The sequence below is a fragment of the Podarcis cretensis genome, assembly GCF_951804945.1.
Source record: "Podarcis cretensis genome assembly, chromosome: Z".
Classification (NCBI taxonomy): domain Eukaryota; kingdom Metazoa; phylum Chordata; class Lepidosauria; order Squamata; family Lacertidae; genus Podarcis; species Podarcis cretensis.
The window spans coordinates 28,960,353-28,978,655 of record NC_137184.1 but is presented as its reverse complement, the minus strand read 5'-3'; the positions used below and the strand labels follow the sequence as shown (position 1 = coordinate 28,978,655).

General features: G+C 41.6%; 2 protein-coding genes across 5 annotated transcripts; both read right to left on the bottom strand.

Annotated features, from left to right (window-relative positions):
* Positions 1 to 3,620: 3,620 nt before the first annotated feature.
* LOC307207670 (TLR adapter interacting with SLC15A4 on the lysosome-like) lies at positions 3,621 to 10,645 on the bottom strand. 2 transcript variants are annotated; one of them, XM_079961762.1, is made up of 2 exons: positions 9,900 to 10,645; positions 3,621 to 4,889 (listed from the first exon to the last, which is right to left on the bottom strand). In XM_079961762.1, the coding sequence occupies exon 2, from the start codon at positions 4,836 to 4,838 to the stop codon at positions 3,924 to 3,926; it is 915 nt and encodes a 304-aa protein (XP_079817888.1). In that variant the 5' UTR covers positions 4,839 to 4,889; positions 9,900 to 10,645; the 3' UTR covers positions 3,621 to 3,923. The 2 variants fall into 2 exon arrangements, with proteins under 2 accessions (XP_079817888.1, XP_079817887.1); XM_079961761.1 differs by lacking the exon at positions 9,900 to 10,645 and adding an exon at positions 9,217 to 9,465.
* A 274-nt stretch (positions 10,646 to 10,919) lies between these two features.
* Positions 10,920 to 18,266, bottom strand: LOC307207696 (uncharacterized protein). Of its 3 annotated transcripts, XR_013834762.1 has the most exons (4): positions 18,190 to 18,266; positions 16,933 to 17,011; positions 11,964 to 12,132; positions 10,920 to 11,108 (listed from the first exon to the last, which is right to left on the bottom strand). XR_013834762.1 is itself a non-coding variant. In XM_079961805.1 (3 exons), the coding sequence occupies exons 1-3, from the start codon at positions 17,456 to 17,458 to the stop codon at positions 10,961 to 10,963; spliced, it is 333 nt and encodes a 110-aa protein (XP_079817931.1). In that variant the 5' UTR covers positions 17,459 to 17,639; the 3' UTR covers positions 10,920 to 10,960. The 3 variants fall into 3 exon arrangements, 1 of the variants encoding a protein (XP_079817931.1); XR_013834763.1 differs by lacking the exon at positions 16,933 to 17,011 and having other exon boundaries at positions 11,964 to 12,139; positions 18,071 to 18,238; XM_079961805.1 differs by lacking the exons at positions 16,933 to 17,011; positions 18,190 to 18,266 and adding an exon at positions 17,450 to 17,639 and having other exon boundaries at positions 11,964 to 12,139.
* Between the last annotated feature and the right edge of the window lie 37 nt (positions 18,267 to 18,303).

The window sequence follows — 18,303 nt, the reverse complement described above, 5'->3', positions numbered from 1 at the left end:
GTCCGTGTCGAAGGCTGCTGACAGGTCTAAAAGAATCAGCAGCCCCGACCTGCCTCGATCCAGCTGCCTATGAAGATCATCTGTTAGGGTGACCAGAGCCGTCTCGGTCCCATGACCAGAGCAGAAGCCGGATTGGAATGGATCCAGAGCCTCATCATAGAATTAAATATTGTGTCTTGTTATTATATGTTGGAGCTAAGGCTTCACCCTTTAGCTTGTTTTTGTGGTTGCTTTCATTTTCCTATGTTATTCTCTATTAGACTGCTCACCAGTAAACCAGTGGTGTGTGCTCGGTGGACTAGGGGGAAGCAGGCAAGTCCCCTAAATGTTCCCAGTAAATTAGAGTATTAAAGTATGAAAGCTTCTGGCCGGCTTAGGGAGGGTGTTCTGGAGGAGAGGATGAGATTTGTGTGTCAGATTGGAGATATTTAAATTCAAAAGCAATGATAGGCTGATTTGGGACCTGATCTGGGACAAAGCTATAAGGTGTCAAGAACCATGGATGCAGCAGTGAGATATTTGCAATACTTGCATCTTGAAAATAAAGGCTTTCAAAATGAGTCTATAAACCAAGTGCACAGACCTTAACAGAAGCACAGAGAGTTGGAGTGGTGTTGTCATTGTGGAATGCATTCATCCTCTATAGACACAAAATGTCCCAATGATAGAAATGCAGGAAAACTGGGCATTTAGCAAGAGAGCTATCTGGTTGCACAATCAAGGCAGATATTTGGTTGCACAACCAAGTCAGGGCAAGAGTCAGGCAAGAAAACTAAAATCCTATCATTTATAGGAGGAAGAGGGAAAGGAAGCACATGAGGAGGTCCACACTGTTTACTGTGTAAAGGAAAAAATAGTGAAGCCTTATAAAATAGTTGTTTTGTCCAATAATCATCCAGTAGCCATAGAAATAGATATGGGGACTTCTGTTACACTCATCAATGGAGAGATCAACAAGACAGAGGAGGCCCAAGTTCATTGGCCATGACAATAGTGAAATTAAGGACTTAAACCAGATACAATTTCCCAGTCCTAGGATTGGTAGTAATTCCAGCCACGTACAAAGGACGGCATAAGGTAGTAACCTCCTGGTCTACTTTATAAGGGACCATCCACCTCTATTTGGAGCGTGAACCACTTTGTGAGGTCTGCCTGAAAAGCGATATACAAATACCTTAAGTAAGTAAATAAATCTCAGCCAGACTGGCAATCTAGAACGAAACAAGGGTCAGAGGGTTACTCTGATGTAGGGGTATATTTTGTATCATCTACCTGCTAAAGTCCATTTAATCAATATTTTGAGTGAAGAAATTAATAAAACAAAACTTTGTTTAACCTACTTTTCTTCTATAACTTGTGACCCTTAAAAGTGGTTTCTTGGTTATTGAATCAGTCCTTATGGAACTTCCATTCTCTCTTTAACATGCTCAACATTCTTTCATCCATTAAGATCAGGAATTATTCGACTTTGCAGTTCTTGTACTGTATGTTTCTTAAAATTCTCCTAAACCTGTGCTAAAAACTTTATAAGGATCTATGGTCTTCCCCTTTAAAACATATGGCCAGAAATGCATCATCCAGCCATAGATCAATTTTTTGGATCATGATGTGTGTGTGTGTTATGCCAAAATCACAATGCGGGGGAAACCGTGGAGCCAGCCAATGTCTCCATCTTTATTTCAGATGATGTAATATATTGGTATATCACAATGTTTAGCTGGTGATATATTGCGAAGTTGAAAACCAGATATCGCCTAGCCCTACCAGGTAAGCAAGGTGCCAGGTTTGGGGAAGGAGGAGCAGAGGATCTGGTCCTCCTGTCTTCTCCCTAAAGCTAGGCAAGCGCTTACAGGGCTTTGGACAGGAAGGCTCTCCCTCAGCACAGTGCCCTGGTCATGCTGCCCTAAATTCACCTCTGCTATCACTAACCTACAACACTTCCCAGCAGCTGTTTTGTCACAGTGCCCAGAAAGATTACATCCTCACTAAATACTGCCCAATGGAGAAAAAGGTTTGCATTTCAAGAGCAGAAAAGCTCTATAAAAAGGATTTCCACAGTGACAAGAATATGGCATGTCAAAATCAGCTATGGAAAGGAGAAGTCCCGGTTTGTTTCTGTTCCTCTGCTTTTCTGCAAAAATCACAAGACCTTAAGCAGTCCAATTGTTCCATAAATATATATTTGAACATGTCATGATGGGGAAGTGTGGATACTTCAGTAGGACAATTCGGATTTATTTATATGTAAGCACATTGCGGCTTCTTGGGAAAGTTCCATTATGACTTTCCATAACACAAATGAAGTGAAAACTGGCAGCAATGACTGCTTCCAAAGTCCACCTAGAATCATCTCCCTCAAATCCAGATGCCCTAAGCAAGACTGTTTTTAAAACCTACTGGACTGAAATCACATCCCTGCCACACACCAAGCAGCTGCAGGAGGAGAGGTTTGCAGAGGACAGAGAAAGATCTGTGAGTAGAAGGGTGTCCTATCTGCCATCCTTAAAACCCCCTGGGAAACTCACCCAATCAACCTGCTGGGGTATCCTTAGTAAAACATTTACATCTAGAAGTAGCTTTATTTGAATGAGCCTTCCTGTGGCACAGCCTCTCAGTCTATAATGATGTGAGTATCTGTAACTGAAGTGAACCAATACTCTTCACATTTACCCCTGCCTCCATCGCCTTCCCCTACTTTTTGTTGTCTTTCCTATGTTGAATTTTAGATCGTAGGTACTTCAGGGCAGAACTTGCTTTCTTGTATTCTTCAAAACACCATGTACATTACAAGGGCTCCTAAAGACTAGTATTTCTTAAGGATGCATTCTGAAACATGTCAGTGATATAACAGTGACTAATGGTAGATTTTTGGGGACGTGGGTGGTGCTGTGGGTTAAACCACAGAGCCTAGGACTTGCCGATCAGAAGGTTGGCAGTTCAAATCCCCGCGACGGGGTGAGCTCCCGTTGCTCGGTCCCTGCTCCTGCCAACCTAGCAGTTCGAAAGCACGTCAAAGTGCAAGTAGATAAATAGGTACTGCTCCTGCAGGAAGGTAAACAGCGTTTCCGTGTGCTGCTCTGGTTCGCCAGAAGCGGCTTAGTCATGCTGGCCACATGACCTGGAATCTGTACGCCGGCTCCCTCGGCCAATAAAGCAAGATGAGCACCGCAACCCCGGAGTTGGTCACGACTGTACCTAATGGTCAGGGGTCCCTTTACCTTTACCTAATAGTAGATTTATACTAGACCATCAACACCTCAATCCGCTTTATAAGCTGTTCTGTGATCTTTCCTCTATCTGGAGGGGCATTCTTGCACTATAGCCTAAGAAAAGCAGGACGAAGAATAAACTGGATCATTTGTGGTATAAAAAAAATTACAGGATTTCAGCAGAAAGTTACAAGATATGCACCAGTTGGAAAGAAAGCAGTATGTCCTCCCCAAAACTTTTACAGTATTAAAAGTAGGGTTGCATATAACTGCCAAGGTACCATCATGAAAGGGCAAAAAAGGATGTCTGGAAGGGCCCTTTATAAATCACTTTCATAGACAGAAGTAACATTCAAACAGGGAATGTTAGAAGCTGGGTTTTATAAGAAATCTCAGTTGGATAACAACAAATGGTATAAAGCAGATGTTTAATAGCACTGAAATTCCATAGCAGCTCACAATCAACCATTAATAGGCTATGCAGAGGTTTTGTTTGAAAACTCCAGTAGTGTAACTAGTTTCTGCTTGTATCACAAGCTTATTTTCAATGGCCAGGGTACAATGGTTGGAGATTCAGCACCAAACAGGCAGTGATTGTCAGCCTGTTGCTGGTTTTGTTGCAAGAGCCCTCTGCTACCTTAAAGGCTAATTTGTTTAAACCAAACAGTATTTACAAATCAACAGTTCTACCATGTATTTCTGTCATGATGCATACTACATCACAGAGGGCTTTCTTCTGCAATGTGGTGTTGAGATTTGTAAATTTGGAGTGCTAAATTCACTGCTGTTTCCACTGCCAGTGTTTTGCAAACCAAGCCGAGCTAAGGAATGGAAAAGAGTTTGTGTTGCTTTGGATGCTTCACCATGTTTTTCATGAGGCAGCTGGAGGTTCACCTCACTGATATTATTCACCAGCATATTCGATGTCAGGAAGTGAGTTAAGGAACTGCACCTGGTCAGCTTTTCTTCCAAAAACTGCTTATAAAGTTCCTGGACTTCTGCCTCCATGTAGTTGTTGAGTATGGAGTTTGAAAGAGGCTGCTTGTGGAAAGTCATGCTTTTCTCCCCAACCTCTTCTCCATGCCAGAACTTGACAGACTTGGATTTCAACACAGGTTCATTTAGAGGTGAATGTCCTAACGGGATATCTTTTGAGAACAAAACAGGGCCAGCAGACAGTCCATCATAGGTCTGGTCCATGATGCAATCTGAATCACACGTATGGTCAGCTATGTGATCTCCTCCGATATGCAGATCAGGATAGTTCTGGTAAAGGCTTTGGCCCGACCAAGATCTATACAAATCCAGCTCATTTTCACAGTGTTGCTCTTGTCTTGGTATGCACTGAGGAGTTGACTGGGGGATATTGTTGCATCTTCTTGCAGGTGACTTTTGTAGAAAATTCTGCTGGGGAACTTCTTGGCCTCTTTCCTTGTCGCAGCACATCAATGCCACCTTCTCTGCAGACTCATTCTTGGATTCTGTACAAAAGTCTCCGTTTGCATCTGTATCTTTAAACTGCTTTTGCCAGGGGTCTTCTCCAACTTCTCTTAGTGTCTGGGATTGGTGGGTCTTGTCTGGCCATTCCTCTTGGTAGGCAACGTTGATGAGGATGCTTTCTGCTAGCATTCTGGCTGAGAATTGAGGCAGGCTGTCGAATTCGTAGTGTAGATAATATTCCTTTAAAGCAAAAAAGTGAGGGGCAGATGAAGTCATGTTGGAAATTAAGACTCATACAACAAAAAATAACATTTAGAACTTACTGGGCTCGACTCCATTACGCTTGTTTATGAAAGGACTATCTAAGACATATAGCTCCAGGAGATGTAACAGGGATAATGCTTCTCTAAAACATATGTTTGTACAATGTCCTATATTGATAAAATTTTAGTGGAAGGTAATAGAGACAATCAACACAACTGTACAGAAAAATCTGAAATTTGCAGAGGAAAATATCCTTTTGAATTATATACCCAATACATGGAATCTAACAAAGGGACAATATGAATGGACTCCCTGCACCCTTACTGCAGCAAAAAGACAGGTATTGGTGAACTGGAAAAAATGAAAATATGGATCATTTCCATGATTGGATTAAAGGTATGTGCAAACTCACTACACATGAACAAGTTGCAAACAAACATAGACTTGCCATGGACAAATTTAATGATACTTAGAATTCATTTTTATAAATACCATATTAGGTTGGTTAAGGCCTGGTTAACTACAATAACATTTTTTTCTTTTCTTTTTGTAACGTATACAATTTATTTTTCTGTTTTGTTTTGTTTTTTACATGGGTACTATTTCTTCTTCTTCTTTGTGTCTTATCTTACTCTCTGTACTTGTGATTATGTATTTTTTTTATTTTTCAATAAATACAGTGGTGCCCCGCAAGACGAACGCCTCGCAAGACGGAAAACCCACTAGACGAAAGGGTTTTCCGTTTTGGAGGCGCTTCGCTAAACAAATTTCTCTATGGGGTTGCTTCGCAAGACGAAAAAATCTTGCGAGTTCCCGCGGGTTTTTTTCGCTCCCCCCCCCTTTCCTAAGCTGCTAAGCCGCTTATCAGCTGTTCCGCTGATAAGCCGCCTCTCAGCTGATCGCTAAAAGCCACTAGACCGCTAATAGCGCTAATCCGCTAAGCCGTCAATGGGCTTGCTTCGCAAGACGAAAAAACCGCTAGATGAAGAGAATCGCGGAACGGATTAATTTCGTCTTGCGAGGCACCACTGTAATATAAAATAAATAAACATTTTCCCCAGTCCTGCAGCACGCAGGTAAACTCAAACAGCAAAATGCTCTACAGCAGCTTTCCCTAACCCACTTGCTTCCTAAATGCTGTTGGGCTCTGACTCACATTACCTCTAAGCTAAGCATTGGCCGTGCTGGATGGGGCTGGCAATAGCTGCTGTCCAAAAACTTTGGGCCAGGATGCCAGGTTGGAGAACATAGCTTTTCCCCAACTCTTTCTGCCCAGGACAATTGACAGATACCCTCCAGAATTTTCCCTGGGATCTTCTTAACACCCCAGGGGAAACAGCAGTAGACTTCAACTGCATCTTACAATAGTTTACAGCATGACCCTATACATTTGCACTCAGAAGTAAGTCCCACTGAGTTCAATGGGGCTTACTCCCATTAAAGTAGATAAAGGATTGCCGCCTTTATACCCAGCTACTGTTGGTCAAAGGGACGCAGGTGGCGCTGTGGGTTAAACCACAGAGCCTAGGACTTGCTGATCAGAAGGTTGGTGGTTTGAATCCCCTCGACAGTGTAAGCTCCCGTTGCTTGATCCCTGCTCCTGCCAACCTAGCAGTTCAAAAGCACGTCAAAGTGCAAGTAGGTAAATAGGTACCGCTCTTGCGGGAAGGTAAACGGTGTTTCCGTGCACTATTCTGGTTCACCAGAAGTGGCTTAGTCATGCTGGCCACATGACCCGGAAGCTGTACGCCAGCTCCCTCAGCCAATAAAGCGAGATGAGCACCACAACCCCAGAGTTGGTCACGACTGGACCTAATGATCAGGGGTCCCTTTACCTTTACCTTACTGTTGGTCAAGTGTAAACCTTAAAAACAGTGAAGAAAACTAGGGGAAAACCATCAGTGCAAATATCACATCTGCTGTCTTGTCTTATTCACCTTTACCACAGCCTTGCAAGGTAAGTCACAATAGTTCCCTTAAAAATAAATCAGCTGTGGAAAGTGAGATCAGAAATATTCAGTTTGCCCAAACCACGCTGTGGGCCATGGCAGGACCTGAATTTGGGCTTCTCAAGAAAGGAATGGAAAATGACATTTTGGATCTGGAAGGGTACGACAATAGTTTTGGTTGGCATGCATACTTATGGTACGACAAGGTAAAGGTGTATAAAAGCTTCAAAAACCATATTGTAAGGAAAGCATTGTATAACGTTTGGATTAGATACAAAGATTTGTTGGAAAGTAAAACCCCTAGGTGGGTGTCACCAATGGAAGCTAGGGAAGTAAAAAAGCTCAATATGGATTCTAAATGGCCAAAATATCATGAGATTTTAGAATATGATGCCGAAAGGGTGAAACTTCAGAGTTATGAGAAACTAAAGCCTAAGGTTCGAGATTGGTTGCATTACCATCAGATAAATGAGACGTTTAAACAGGACAGGAAAATAGGATTTCAGAAAGAGAAGTCAAAACTAGAAACAGAATTGTTGGAACCCAATACTAAGAACTTATCAAAAATGTATAACTTGCTGTTAAAATGGAATACACAGGATGAAATGGTGAAGTCAGCTATGATTAAATGGGCACAAGATATCGGTCATGATATTATGTTTGCTGACTGGGAACAGTTATGGACCACCGGTATTAAATTTACTGCATGCAATGCTTTAAAAGAAAATATTATGAAAATGATCTACCGGTGGTACATGACCCCAGTCAAGCTTGCAAAAATATATCATTTGCCTAATAATAAATGTTGGAAATGTAATGAGACTGAAGGCACTTTCTACCACCTTTGGTGGACCTGCCCAAAGGTCAAAGCTTTCTGGGAAATGATCTATAATGAAATTAAGAAGGTCCTTAAGGGGACTTTTCCTAAGAAACCAGAGGCTTTCCTCCTGGGCATGGTGGGCCAAGTGGTGCCAAGGAAGGATAGGATTTTCTTTATGTATGCCACTACAGCAGCAAGAATTCTACTGGCAAAGTATTGGAAGACGCAAGAACTACCTACTCTGGAAGAATGGCAAACAAAGGTGATTGACTTTATGGGACTGGCCGAGATGACGGGCAGAATCCGGGACCAGGGGAAAGAGACAGTGGAAGAGGACTGGAAGAAATTCAAAATATATCTTAAAAATAATTGCAAAATTGAGGAATGTTAAGATGTCAGGGGGTAAGAAGTAAAGAATTGCAGCAGTAAACAAAAAAACTTAAGAAATTTTTATGAAAGGGAATTAAGACAATGGACCTAAGGGTTGCTAAAGAATTATTAAACAAGGATGCAGGGATGGGGAGGTATGGGGAAGTCAAAGAAAGAAGGATATGAACTGACGAGCTTGAAGTTATATTGTTCTATACTGTTTTTATTATTTGTGTGGAAAATTAATAAAAATTATTATAAAAAAAAAAAGAAAGGAATGGAAAAAAGGTGGGATATAAAAATATAAGCAACTAAATAAATAAATGAAACGTCAGATTCTGCCCAGTTTCTCATCCATAAATCAAAATACTTTAAAGCCCCATCTACACTATACATATAAATCAGTATCTTGCCACATTAAACAGTCATGGCTTCCCCCAAAGAATCCTGGGAACTGTGGTTTGTTAAGGGAACTAGGAGTTTGTTAAAGCACAACTGTTCCCCTCACAGAACGACAATTCCCAGAGAATATCAATCCCACTGCCAGGAAACTCTGGGAATTGTAGCTCTGTGAGGGGACTAGGGGTCTCCCAACATCTCTTAGCACACATAACAAACTACAATTCACAGGATTTTTTAAAAGTATGTATACATTTTAAAATATGCATACAAAGCCAAAGGGGGGAAAAGATTCTCATTGATGAACATAAGAAGCAGCAATCTTAGCTCCAAACTGAATCTTGGCTGCAAATCAAACCAATTCATATTCCTGTGATACAGTTACACATCTACAAAGGAATATGTGTAACTGATTATTAAAAATAATGAAGCAGCACTTATGCTCAAAATTAGAAATGAGCATAGAATCGCAACCTTGAGATGCTGAAAGCTGCCGTCCTAAACACACTTGTCAGGAAAAAGCATGCACACACACATATGCATCAGCCATTTGCCACTGCAATTTGTGTACAAAAGTACAAACATAAACACAGTTTAGCAGATGAAATTACCAAACTAAATCAAATGGCTAGAGAGTAAAATCTATTGGAAAAGTTGGGACATTCTTCTGAACAGAAGTGTTGCACTGTAAGTACAAGAAATGTTTGGTTTAAAATAATAATAATAATAATAATAGAATAAATAGTGATAAAAGTACACAACATACCTTTGCAGGAAGGCGAGAATTACATGCTCTGTGAAATCAGTAACGTAAACAGAAGCAAAGCTGGAGGCAGAGGATTCCTTAGTCTCTACCTTCTTCAAAGATCCTCTAAGTACTAACTGTCTAGTGACCTATCCTGTTCCCCTTTTCTTCTAGTGCAGAATGCAACCCTCATGGAAAAAATATGTGATCTAACCTCCAGTGACAACATACCCCAAAGAGGATATGATTACTATTTTATAATGCAAAGGAATATTAGGCAACAAGCCAAACAAAACTCATATTCTCCAAGTGACGGTTGCTACTTGAGTAATTTCGTAAGTCCATGGAAATGGGAACCAGACAATAACGAAAGTGAACTTGGTTCATTGCTCTGCTCTGCAAGAAGCTGGACCTGAAAGCCCAGTGTGCAGTACAGTGGTACCTTGGTTCTCAAACTTAATCTGTTCTGGAAGTCTGTTCCAAAACCAAAGCATTCCAAAACCAAGGTGCGCTTTCCCATAGAAAGCAATGCAAAACGAATTAATCCGTTCCAGACTTTTAAAAACAACCCCTAAACCAGCAATTTGACATGAATTTTACTATCTAACGAGACCAATGATCCATAAAATGAAAGCAATAATCAATGTACTGTACTATAAAATAAATAAGACACTATTGTAGATGATTTAAAAAAAAATTCTTACCTGCACTGCTGATAGTCATTGTTTGGATGGGGGGCTTTTATCCATTTCCACAGTCACACAATCAATCAGTCAATCAATCAATCAGTAGCTGAACTGGGTTCCACACAGTCACAAAAACAAATTAACCGAAAAAGCCTCAAAAACAAAAATGCAAAATAAATAGCAAAAACAAAAGCGCCAAATTTAATCCATTCTGGAAGTCCGTTTGACTTCCAAAATGTTCAAAAACCAAGGAGCAGCTTCTGATTCGTGCAGGTGTCCTGGAAACAATAGCCGACAGCCGCATCTGATGTTCGGCTTCTGAAAATCATTCAAAAACCAGAATACTTACAGTACTTCCGGGTTTTGGCATTTGAGTACCAAGGCATTTGAGAACCAAGGTACCACTGTAGTTCTTAACTGTGGGTATTCAATATGGACACATAAAGGTCCAAAGTATATCTACTGTGTTAAATGTGCCATTGTAGCATTTTAGTGAAGTTATCGCCTCTCTCCCCTCCCCACCTCCCAAGTTGCTATGTAAATACAGTGGTACCTTGGGTTACAGATGCTTCAGGTTATGCGATTTCGGGTTGTGCACCGCGCCAAACCCGGAAGTACCAGAACGGGTTACTTCTGGGTTTTGGCGCTCGCGCATGCACAGAAGTGCTAAATCACACTTTGCGCATGCGCAGAAGCACTGAATTGTGACCCACGGATGCGCAGACGTGGAACTGCAGGTTGTGAATGTTGTGGGTTGCGAACGTGCCTCCCGCATGGATCACGTTCACAACCCAAGGTTCCACTGTAGCCAATTGAATGTACCGGTAAATACCCAATGTACAGCCACTTCTGATATAAATGGATGTTTGTTTTTAGAGAACTGCATAAAACTACTAATAACCAAATATAAATTACACAATGAAATTGCGTATTTGAAAACCTACAGCTAGTAAGGAAAATGTTTGGTAACATTTCTATACATATGGTTTATGCACAATCTTCTTCATAATAAGTTATTAATAAATATCCCATCTGCAGAATTCATTACTATAATGGAAGACTTACTTATTACATTTTACTTACTCAAGCACCAGAGCTTGGAGGACAACTTCATATTTCATCTTTTCTTGCTTGCCTTTTTCCTTATTTTTATTGATCTTTAGTTCCAAGCTTTTCCGTAATAAATCCAACTTTTGGAGCATCTGCACATCTTTCCAACTTCTAGACCTAGTTTAAAAATATAACCTGAATCAGATGACTTAGTTGAACTTGTTCTTAAACATAGTTCAGCAAGAAAAAAAAGGGGGGGTTAGTTCTATTTCATATCTGCAGATTTCTTTACATTCCTTCATTTTTGTTCTTTACCACAAATGTCTAAAATCTCATTTCTCTCTGTTACTGGGTCCGCATGGATATTTTCTATGGGGGTGTGAACTGTGTACAAACTTAGTGACCAAAAACCTTGGTAGTTTACTCAGCCACTTCCAACTTCAATGGATTCAGATGTAGAAACTTTTATTTCTCAATGTCTGCAGTTCCTGTTTTCAGAGGGGTAGCTGTGCCTAGTTTGTTCCTGCAAATACGTCAAAGGGTCTTGCGGCACCTTGAGCACCAATAGATCTATTGTGACAGAAGCTTTAGTGAACTAGGTCTAATTTGTCAGATGTAAGGAATACTAAGTCAGCAGAGAGAGAGAATAAGCAGTGAGGTCAGAGTGTTTATGAACTGCAAGAACAGCAGATTATGACAATTAAAGTCAGTCTCAGGGCCTGTCCGCACAGGTGCTTTTTTGTGGGTATATTCTGCAACATGTTTTTGGCACACTAATCATGCATTAGTTGTGAACACGTTCTGCTTTAGTTTGTTCTGTGATGCTTCCTCATTATTGAGGAATACTGTATGTTATTTTTACCACATTATTGCCAAGGCCTACACAACAAAAACAGAACTAAAATAAAGCACATGTGTATAAAAAGTTACCAGATTTCAGCAGGTTACAGGATATGCACTGATTGGAAACGAAGCAGTGTGACTGGCCCAGTGTGATTCGATGTTCATGCATTCTAACTAGCCAATTAATACCTGTAGTAGAATAAAAACTTTTTTTCCTGATGTAGGCCACAGATGACAGAACTGTACTTCTCGATGAATTCAGCCTTTACCTGCTGGAGTCTCTCTTTGAAGTCATATTCTTCCACCGGTTTCTGAGCATTGCTGTTTCTGATATTAGATTTGTGCCCAGTTCCTTTGTCTTTGCCCTGTGCAGAATACAGAAGACTACTGAAACAATAGTTACACTTCACTCTTCTCAGTACAATGTGTTTCTTATATGCAAAGTGGGTATTGCTGCTGGGGTGTGTGGCTTGTATATGCTATGACTGGAAGGATTGTTGTGACAGGGAAAGAGAGTGGGATTTGTCTAGCGTGTTTGCAGGTGGGATCTGCAATAAAATGTTGCTGCATACAATGCTCCTTTTCAGATTTCTAATCCTTTTCCAGGAAACTCCATTCCCTGCTCCCTTTTCCATTTTCTTCCTCTCAACAGTCAATTCAATGCCCACTGAGTTTGCTCAGTCTGGGCTGTTTGGTTGGGGTGCGGGGGTGGGGTTCCTCCTTCCAAAAAAGAAAAAAGGCCTGCTGCAAATCTTATGACTCCCGTAGTAAGCCTGTGAATAGTTCCCTCTTGCATGTAGATGCTGCTGTTTTTATTACATAAGAATCAGCTAATGGAGAATGAGTTTACTTGGAATGTTTCTGATGCAGTACTACCAGTGGCAGCCCTACCACTAATTGTGGCTGGTGCTCACTGGGGTTGGTAGGATGGAAGGCAGGGAGCAGTGGCGTAGCGTGGGGGGTGCACTGTACTATTTATTTAGGATGTGGGCAAGGGCATTGTTAGTGTGCTTGAATACTGCCAGTTCCCTGTATCATCCTGAGGATGTAGAAAAGGGGGAACTTGGATCACGTGTGTTCCTAAATCAAGATGACTGGCTTGAAGCTATTTTAAAACTTGGTTATCAATGTGATTTAGTCACAGTTAGGTAGTAATAGAGTTGCAGTTTCCATTCTGATTATGAAGCTCTCCCATTTCCTTCTAACCGAGGCTCATTTTCGCAAGGTAATGCTTCCCTCATTTTCTAGTTGTTCACTCCCAGGTAGCTGTTTCCTTTTCAGATCAACTAAATGCTCCATTACAACAGTATTCTCCCATGACTTCTGAACGGAGCCTCACCAAGTGACCCACTATTCCATATTATATAGTACTGGCTGTCACCAATATGTTTGTCTCTTGTCTGGGGAATATGTTCTCCAGTACTACCTGGGCTAGTCCTGAAATGCAGCTAGTGCACAGTCAACAAGAGTGTCTCCCATTCTATACCTCTATTTTGCATACCTCTGAAAAAGCTGCATCTCCAGACTAAACAAACTGCAATGGCTGGCTTCCTCCTATGAAGGTCACAATGTGAACACAGGATAAAACAGTATATAAGTCTGTAATCCTGCACTGGGTCTGGTAGTAAGCTTCCCTGAACACATGGAGACTGTCTTCTGAATGCATCAGTTTGCATAGTAAGAGGTTTTCCCTCACTAGATTGCAGCTGGTCCCACCCTAAGTTACCCACTTTCAGCGTTGACTGTTACTACTTGCAGTTTCTTTTCCTGATATCTTTTTACTGTCTGTTTTTCTGTTTTGGGTTAGTCAAAGCCTTTTGATTCCAGATACTAACTGAAAGACTTTAGAGTCCAAGATAGCCAGGTGTCCATCCACAATGATTCTTTGTTGTTGTTGTTGTTTAGTCGTTTAGTCGTGTCCGACTCTTCGTGACCCCATGGACCAGAGCACGCCAGGCACTCCTGTCCTCCACTGCCTCCCGCAGTTTGGTCAAACTCATGCTGGTAGCTTCAAGAACACCATCCAACCATCTCGTCCTCTGTCATCCCCTTCTCCTTGTGCCCTCCATCTTTTCCAACATCAGGGTCTTTTCCAGGGAGTCTTCTCTTCTCATGAGGTGGCCAAAGTACTGGAGCCTCAGCTTCACGATCTGTCCTTCCAGTGAGCACTTAGGGCTGATTTCCTTCAGAATGGAGAGGTTTGATCTTCTTGCAGTCCATGGGACTCTCAAGAGTCTCCTCCAGCACCATAATTCAAAAGCATCAATTCTTCGGCGATCAGCCTTCTTTATGGTCCAGCTCTCACTTCCATACATCACTAGTGGGAAAACCATAGCTTTTACTATACGGACCTTTGTTGGCAAGATGATGTCTCTACTTTTTAAGATGCTGTCTAGGTTTGTCATTGCTTTTCTCCCAAGAAGCAGGCGTCTTTTAATTTCGTGACTGCTGTCACCATATACAGCCTTGTCGTACTCCTTTCCCAATTTTGAATCAATCAGTTGTTCCATATCCAGTTCTAACTGTAGCTTCTTGTCCCACATAGAGATTTCTCAGGAGACAGATGAGGTGATCAGGCACTCCCATTTCTTTAAGAACTTGCCACAGTTTGCTGTGGTTGACAGAGTCAAAGGCTTTTGCATAGTCAATGAAGCAGAAGTAGATGTCTTTCTGGAACTCTCTAGCTTTCTCCATAATCCAGCGCATGTTTGCAATTTGGTCTCTGGTTCCTCTGCCTCTTCTAAATCCAGCTTGCACTTCTGGGAGTTCAATGATTCTTTACCAACCCCAATTGTTGCTGAGATTCTGAGTCAGTTTTAATCCCATGCAGAAGGTTCCTCAGGAAGGATCTCACCTTACTTTCCAATGACCCTCTTTTGGGCTTCTCTTGAACTAGCACTGTGATCATTCTAATTCCCACTGAAGCTCTTGGGCTTTGCTGGAATATGATTTCTCTTTTGAGTGCTATTGTTTGCTGCACCTGGATTCACTCACCCAAGGAAAGAGATCTTATATAGAGGATAAGATTATCTGTAGTTACTAGCAACAATTGCTATGTTCTACCTCCATCACTGGAGGTGATATGCCTCTCAATACCAGTGACTGGGAATCAAATGGGGGGGGGGTTGTTGTTGCACTTGGGTTCTGCTTTCAGATTTCCTACAGACATCTGATTAACCACTCTTAAAACAGGATGCTGGATGATGGTGGTTCTCCAGCCTAATCCCACAGATATTGTCTTACTTTCTTCTCCTTTCCACTGTTGGCACCAATGCTAAGTACCCTCAACTTCCATGAAAGGTGAGACATCCGGGCAGGGTTACATTGGAGAATTCAGATTAGTTGGATGAGAGAGAGAATGAATACTGGGCATTTATTGTATAATAGCTGTATATTTACAGATATACAAACAAAACCAACTGGAAGCAAGCAGGCTCCTAAAAGCAGACAACTCGTCATCCTTTCTCCAAAGACAGCAACTGCATTCCTAAGGGAATCCCTTTAAGTGAAATAAATCACAGCTCACTTGCCTTCTCTCTCTCTCTCTCTCTCTCTCTCTCTCTTTCTCTCTCTCTCCAGATGCAAGCTTCTTTACACAATTTTGGTCTCTCAACCCCATTAGCTGAAAAGTATCATTTACAAAAGGGAGGCAGATTTATGGCTATCAATGAAAGCTAATGTTATTTTATTAAATGTCTGAACACATACTGATTGTCATGTGACAAATGCACACATTCAAGACAGGTAGAATTTTCTCCCAGTGGAGATAGGAATCACTGAGGATAAATCTTTTTTTGCTATCAATTAAAAACATATCCATTCTCCCTGGACTTTAGAGGTTCATAATACAACTGGAGTTTTATACAACTGTTGCTGTGTGTTGCCCTGCCTAATTTTATATTATTGTAGTTTTATGTTTTTATTGATCTTTTATTCTGTATCTTAATGTAAACTTCATGCTTGCCAGGGAACTTCAGTTGAAGGGTGATCTAAAATACATTAAGTAACTAATTATCACAATCAGAAGCATTTCCTAATTATTATTTTTTATTATTCATTAAATTTATATTATATTGTGAAGCCTAATCACAAAAGAATGGTCTGTGCAGGGGTTCACCTGCATTAAGAAATAAATTGCTCAGAGCCAGAAAGAAAGAGTTGAAGCATTTTAAGCAAATTAAGCCAAAGCTAATATAATTACAATATATAATATTTCTAGATTTCAGTGGGATATTCCAACATGTGCTTAGATCTACTTCACTGAAACCATTAAGACTTAAAAATGTTTAATTTTGACTGGAGTGTACCCAATGTGTCTTGCAGAACTGGGAGGCCTATTGGTTAGAGATACTCAGTGTATACAGTGAAGTCTAGAAAAGTTTTTTTTTGCCATGGTAGTGCACAAACCCAGTAACATTTAGAACCCCTCAAACAGTTGGCTCATTTCCCCTTCCAAGCTCCTTGCAACACAGAAACTTTTCTCCTTCCTTTTTGTCTTACTAGATTCTTGACTAGGCTACTTCCTGTATTCCCACAATAGATTATTACATTCTCATCTATAATTGCATAAATGGTCATTGTCATTTTTTGGCTCACAGCAGTTTTAGGAAGATGATGATGATGATGATGAAGAAGACACATAATCTATGCCTTGTAGAAAATGAATGTTCATAACCATCTGCCTTGCTGCATTCCTTCCTGAGATAGATAACACTTAACAAATAAATTTAACTTTATATCCTCATAAAAGGAAAACCATTTGCATGTGGATACTTCATAGTCCAAAAGGGTATCGGTATCTCTCTTTCTCTCTCTCTCTCTCTCTCACACACACACACACACTCACACACACACACACGGGAGATATCTACAGGTTTGGGAGAACCCTAAGAAGTACAAAAAACTTTAATGGGGGTAGAACCCCAAAGAGCCTAATGAGGACTGAGCATGCTCAGGGAACAAGGAATGCTGACTGTTGAGAGGGTGGGAACAGGAAATTGAGTGAGGGTGAAATGGAGGATCCTAGAAGATGACAAGACAGACTAGGAAGAATTCTGAACAGGAGCACCCCACATTTTGCTGCAGGTTCCACTTGCTAATTATAAGGCAAGTGGCAGCCCTTGCAAATATGCCAGGCTGGCATGCATGGTTCTACCACCACTTATCTTCTCAACAACCTTGTCAGGTGGGTTAGTGACTGATCCAAGGTGACAGCTAAATAAGGATTTGAAGCTGGTCTGGGTCAACAATCAAAACACTACACTTCATTAGATCTCATTGACTTGACTTTAGGAGGTGAATGTAAGCTCCAAGTCAGCTCCAATAACTCCTACCAAGCCTTGAAGCTGCTCATCACAAATCTTCCCCCTTCCCCACATCTTTAAAGGTGGTCATCTGGTCATCTAACCACCAGCCCCAATTCTCAGCCTTCCTGAATCAGGGCAGGGAAAGAGGAGTGGAATGAGGTACCTTATTAATATAAATACTGTAACTTAAATAAAATCAACAGCAGTTTCATGGACCAGTTCTAGTAGGAATGGGCCTACTTGTTTCAGTTTTCCACCTTTTCCACTCCTGGCAAGGCAGAATAGCAATGGCCAGCCTTTATGGCAAACGGACCACAAGGCAAGAGTTTGAGGCGATACCAGTTTTGTGCCCCAGTGTCCAGGGCTTACATGTTCCATGTAGAAAAGGTGATAAGTCTTTTCTTCCTTCGGGCAGCAGGGACACAGGGAGCTAGCTGCCTTATTTATATCAGTGGTAGCCAGACAATTGGCTCATCAAGCTAAGAACTGTCTACACAGACTGCCAGCAGCTTTCTCCCACGTGTCAGAAAGGAGTCTTTTCCCAGCCTTGCCTGGAGGGACGTTCTGATAGCTGCCAACTTTCAGATTGAAAATAAGGGATCGGCAGCCTCAAAAATAAGGGATCAGCAGCCTCATCTGTTCCAGGGGCAGTCTACGGGATATCTAACAATCCAGGATAGCAGCGGGAAACGGCGCTGGAATAAGGGAATTCCCCACAAAAAAAGGGAAGTTTGACAGCTATGGACCTTCTGCATGCAAAGCGGGTGGTCTACCACAGAGCTGTGGCTGTTCCCCCATTCATTACAAGTTCCTACTTCGCTGGAGACTTTAAAGCAGAAGTTGGATAACCATCTGCAATGGGTGCTTCAGTTAAGGTTCCTGCATTGCAAAAGGGGGCTGGACTAGATGACCCTGGGTCCCTTCCAACTTGGTGCCCTCTGTCAGTTTTGGGACTACAGTTCACTGATCATCCCCAACTGCTGGCCATACCAGGCTGGCGCTGATGAAAATCCAACACCCGTGAAGGGCACCAGATTGCCCACCTCTTCTGCAGTGAAGCCACCACCAGAGCAAGGAATGGTTACTGCAGCGGTTCAAGGTATAATCACCGTTGTCCCGCGCCCTCCCGCAACCTTTTCCTCCAAACAACAAAAAACTCCTGCCGTTCCTCGCAAGCCGCGCTTGGGGGCGCCAGAGAGCAACCACCAAGAGGCGGAAGGACG